Below are 5,000 nucleotides of genomic sequence, written 5' to 3'. Positions count from 1 at the left end.
ATAGATAGATAGGATAGTAGATAGATAGATAGATAGATAGATAGATAGATAGATAGATAGATAGATAGATAGATAGATAGGAGGGGGGAGGGGAGAAGGAGGAGGAGAAGAAGAAGAAGAAGAAGAAGAAGAAGAAGAAGAAGAAGAAGAAGAAGAAGAAGAAGAAGAACAAGAAGAAGAACAAGAAGAAGAGAGAAAGAGATAGATAGATAGATAGATAGATAGATAGATAGATAGATAGATAGATAGATAGATAGATAGAGAGAGGAGAGAGAGAGAGAGAGAGAGAGAGAGAGAGAGAGAGAGAGAGAGAGAGAGAGAGCTAGTGTAGCGAAACATAGAAAGTAAACGCTACTTTAAGTGTCATGAGTCACAAGGGTCAGTACAGAATTAATAGTGTTTAACGAAGAAATAAAAAAAAAATACCCCCCCCCCCCTCCCCCCCCCCAAAAAAAAAAAAAAACAAACAACAAACAAAAAAAAAAAAAAAAATAAAAAAATAAAAAAAAAGACAAAGAAAAAAAAAAAACACCCAATAATGAAACAAAAATCAGATGGAAATAAACGAAATTTAAAAAAAATGGAAATGAACTGTCCAACAATATAACAGCTATCTACTGTCTTTTTTTCTGTACTTACCCATTCCCCTCCGCCTACCTCCCACTCCTCTCTCTCTCTCTCTCTCTCTCTCTCTCTCTCTCTCTCTTTTCTCTCTTTATATAAATATATATATATATATATATATATATATATATATATATATATATATATATATATATATATATATAGACATATGTATGTGTGTGTGTTTGTGTGGAATATATGATATTATTATCATGGATGTGTGTCTGTGTGTGCACAATTAAATAATTTAATATGGTTAAATCTATATTTATCAAAATTTCCAATGACGGAAAATGCGAATAGGTTTATCTTTACACATCCAGATTAAGTCATTTTTATATTCTTATGAGCATTTCTATGAGGATATATGGTAAATAACATTAAAACAAACATTTATACTGTACATCGATTGGGCACACTGATAATGCTGGTTTTGTGTAGGTACACCACTACTTTAAAAAACAAAACAAAAGCAAACAACTCCCCCTCCACACCCCCCCTCCCCCAAATATGAGAGTTTAGATAGTGCAAAATCCACTAAACGTGCTCAACTCGATTTACATTGGGTCCCTGACCAACAGCAGCACGTAACATATCAATCGAAACATAACGCCTGTTAGGGGATGTCACAATTTTTTTCTGAAACAACGCTGTTAACGGCCAGGTACTCGTTTTATAGCTGAGAACGATGGGAGAATGTAAGTAAAAAGCCTTTTCCAAGGACTCAACTATGCGCCGAGCGAGGCTCGAACCCAGGACCTTCCGATCCGAAAGCGAGTGTCATACCACAAGAGCACATAGCCGCACATGTATCACAATGGATTTCACAAAAATGAATACAACAAATTCGAAAAAGAACAAAATACCAAAAAATGGAAAATTTCGGACTCCAAAACTCTGCTCCAGCCAATAATGAAATTTTCTTTTTTTAAAATGTTTCCATTGTTTTTGTTATAGACCGAAGAGGGCTTTAAAGCCCGAAACGTTCTTTTCCGAATTTGTTATATTCATTAATTGCTTATTACTTATTACAGTCCACAGCTTCTAGCAGCTTAGTATTAGATACATGTATCACAGGATGAAATCTGTATTTCTATAATAACATAGTACAAAACAATCAATCTTGGCATCACAATTCCGTCTCAGTAACGTTGTCGGTCAACTTTTCCACGAGAGAGGCGGTGGCCGGAGGATTCTCACTCAACCAGCATGTTTGTATCAAATCAATCAACTGGGGAAGCAAAAAAGGAACAAAATAAAAGTAATGTAATCAAGGCTCATATTGAAGTAATGAAAGATCACGCACTACCTACTTGTCTAAGTGACTCCACAATTATATACAATTTAGAATGTGACCATGGGAATAAAACCACATATCACAAACCATGATTACCTTAAGACAGATGTGCCAAAGCCTAAGCGAAATAAAATAAACGTGTTGAAGGGAGTACGAAATATGATTGAAACTTAATAACGCTAATGGCAACGAATGATGTTTGAGTAAAGAACCTGAACAAATGTGATCCGCTGACTAAAAATGGTATTATGTCGGAGTGATTTAGATTCTAAAGATTGAAGCTATATTTTTTTAAACCATTCGATTTCAGAAATTATGTTTATTTAAAAAGAGTAAGCAACAGTTTTTTACAGTGCAAGGAAGCTAAAATTATGTATTATTTTCTATACGGTTAGCTTTAAAATAACTCTTCGGTATTCGGCTCTTCCCGACATACCATCAAAGTTAGGTAGAGAGTCACAAATAAAAATGTGTAAAAAAGCGTATACCTGTGTTCCAATCATCCCCACACTTCCGCTGAGTTGCAATTTGGTCTTGAGTTGATCAAATGCTTGTGTGTTGGCAGGTAACAGTTCGTTGAAGCTAACCAGGTGAATTCTCGAACTGATGTTGTGACAGTATCGGACATGTCGACCATCCATTCCAACAAGAAGACCCTCGATGTCAGATGCGATGTAATCCTCTGATTCTCTACTGGGTAACATGGCTATTTCTTTAATAGCCGATTCATCCAACTCAAGAACTCCATTTTCAGAATGCATTTGGGGGAATTGGCTCGAAAACAATCGATCTATTTTGAGTTCAGCATCTTGAATTTGTTTTTCCTCTGTCGCCGATCCATGTCGAGAAAGAACTGCCTGTAAAGCTTTGAGTGATACTTCAGATTCCGGTCTGTTTAGGAATGCTTTTGTTTCATCTAGAAATTGACCAGTTTCATCTGGGATTTCTTTTATGATCTCATCCAATGAAGGAATCGTTGTAATCTGACAATAATTGTCTTCTTCAATTTGTTGCTCCTCTGGTTCTTGATAGTGACCTACTTCATAGTTCTGAGCTTCTAAACCAGCATCTGGCATACCGTTATCATCAATAATGCCATATAGTTCGTTACTTGCATAATTTTCTTCCTTTTCTAGTTCTGCAATCGGGTGTATAGATTCGTCTACTAACGACGACATATTGCCACGCCCATCTGTATCACCGGAAACAACAGAAACTCTTAAAGGAACACCCTTTTTGATGAGCTCACGATATCGTCTTGAAGCCGCGCTACTTGTGTCACTAGCACTACTAGGAAAGTTACCTTTCATGTGACCAAGACTACGACGATTTCTTTTTGGAGAATACATTAAGGAATTGTTTGAACTACGACGATGTTTGGATCTATGGACCGGAGATGGATACTGCTCGTCTGGTCCTAAAGCGCCCCCTGTCGGTTCTACTCTATCCCGTTTTGAAGGCAATTTTCTGCGATGCATATTTGTATCATATGACGAAAACGAATTGCTGTTGCTCCATGACTCAGAATCCTGGCTATCAAGCCAGCTCGAGTCCTTATTATATCCCTGAGGACCCTTCATACAGTTTGAACACGCACAGCTACACGTACCCTGCGATTGGACTTCTGATGGACACAAGCACGAACCGTCCTCATTTGGCTGCAGAGCTGCAACAGCACACAAACACGATTCCTCACTCGTTACAGATTCGCTATCAAAACCACTATCAATGAGACGAATGCCAGGAGGTAAAACGTTGTTACCATTTGCAATCTCACCATGAATAATTTTGTTCATGTCGGATTGTATTTTTTCAGTGATATCCATCATGTTCTCCTCGCGTTGTGACTCGGCATCTTTATTAGAAGTAGCTGACACAGAGGAAACAGACTGAGGTTCAAAGCTTGTTGCCGATTCGTCGTCATTGAAAGAAAAATCGTTGACCGTTCTTGGTTTACTGTCCTGGATCTGCATATTAGCAATACCAGTCACCGTTGCTTGTTGCTTAGTTACCGACTGATTCTGATTTCTTCGAGGGGGTGGAGGAGCTGGTTTACTCTTTGTCGAAGGTTTTCTTGCAACCGGCGGTGGATTTGGTTTTGGTGCTTTCTTTTGAGAATTGACTGCTTCGTTTGAAGTAGTCAAAGGCAAGACGGGCACAATCGTACTATTACAATCTGTGACCGAAGACGTAGGTACAGACGATTGGTTATTCTTCTTTTCTACGTGTTGAACAATGAAGAGGGATTCCGGTGCTGTTGATTGGTTGCTGCTGATTTCTTTGGTTTCATTTTCTATTTTAATATCACAGTTGTTCTCAACGGGTTTTATATTTTTGGTGCGATTTGCGTATTTCATTTCAACCTCCTTGCCACGGTTACCTCTGACATCATTTGGATTTGTTTGGTGCAAAGCTGTATTACTTTTACCACCCAATGCTTTTTTCAAAGCCTGGCGAGCTTTTGTTCTTTTCAAAGAATTTCTTGCATTCCACGCTGAGAAAGAACTATTTGCGCTCATTGGTCTCGTGTTCCCCCTATTGAAATGTTGAGTCATTGACGCCATAGCGGTCTTTGGTCTCGGTGAAATGTTTTTGGGATTGTTTGTTTTGACATTCGCAATAGAATCAAGAGAATCGTACAAATGTAAGTCTTTCTCTATTTGAGTAGGTAGTCCAGTTGGCTCTTTAACCCACACTGCTTCAGATTCATCCTTTCCCTGTCTGTCTTTCTTCGGAAAGATGACTCCATATGGGACGGCTTCCGAGTTTGATCCAAGTTGTCCAAGCCTGAAACGCTCTTTGAAACTTTCAATCAATTGTTCAACTTTGGCATCTTGTTTAGCTTTCATCAATTCTTTCAAAAGTTCTTCCCCTGTTCGCGGTTTCTCGTCTGCAAGGGCTGGTAGAACTTCGAGGATATCATCCCCGAAAGAACTGACAGTGGCAGCGGAAACTGTTTTGTGAACTTGCTTTTGACCGGAGGGAGGATATGACTCATCGACAATTGAACTGACAGCTGAGTTGAAATAATCGGAGTAAGCAGATGCACTGCCCGCGCAGCTACCATAACCAGAACTGG

The 5,000-nt window shown here is 38.6% G+C and overlaps 1 protein-coding gene across 1 annotated transcript in view; it reads right to left on the bottom strand.

The window, feature by feature from the left end:
* Positions 1 to 1,542: 1,542 nt before the first annotated feature.
* LOC144959735 (uncharacterized) overlaps positions 1,543 to 5,000 on the bottom strand; it is a 41,866-nt gene continuing 38,408 nt past the window's right edge. The window contains exons 9-10 of the mRNA XM_078892435.1: positions 2,410 to 5,000; positions 1,543 to 1,855 (exon numbers count right to left, since the gene is read on the bottom strand). The exon at positions 2,410 to 5,000 is cut by the window's right edge and continues 922 nt beyond it. Of these exons, the coding sequence (XP_078748561.1) occupies positions 1,754 to 1,855; positions 2,410 to 5,000 (2,693 nt within the window). The 3' untranslated portion in view covers positions 1,543 to 1,753. The remainder of the gene's footprint in view (positions 1,856 to 2,409) is intronic.

The sequence above is a fragment of the Berghia stephanieae genome, chromosome 1 (genome assembly GCF_034508935.2).
Source record: "Berghia stephanieae isolate SIO BIC M18660-M18661 chromosome 1, UCSD_Bste_1.3, whole genome shotgun sequence".
NCBI lineage: Eukaryota > Metazoa > Mollusca > Gastropoda > Nudibranchia > Aeolidiidae > Berghia > Berghia stephanieae.
This window is presented reverse-complemented; position numbering and strand designations above follow the sequence as displayed.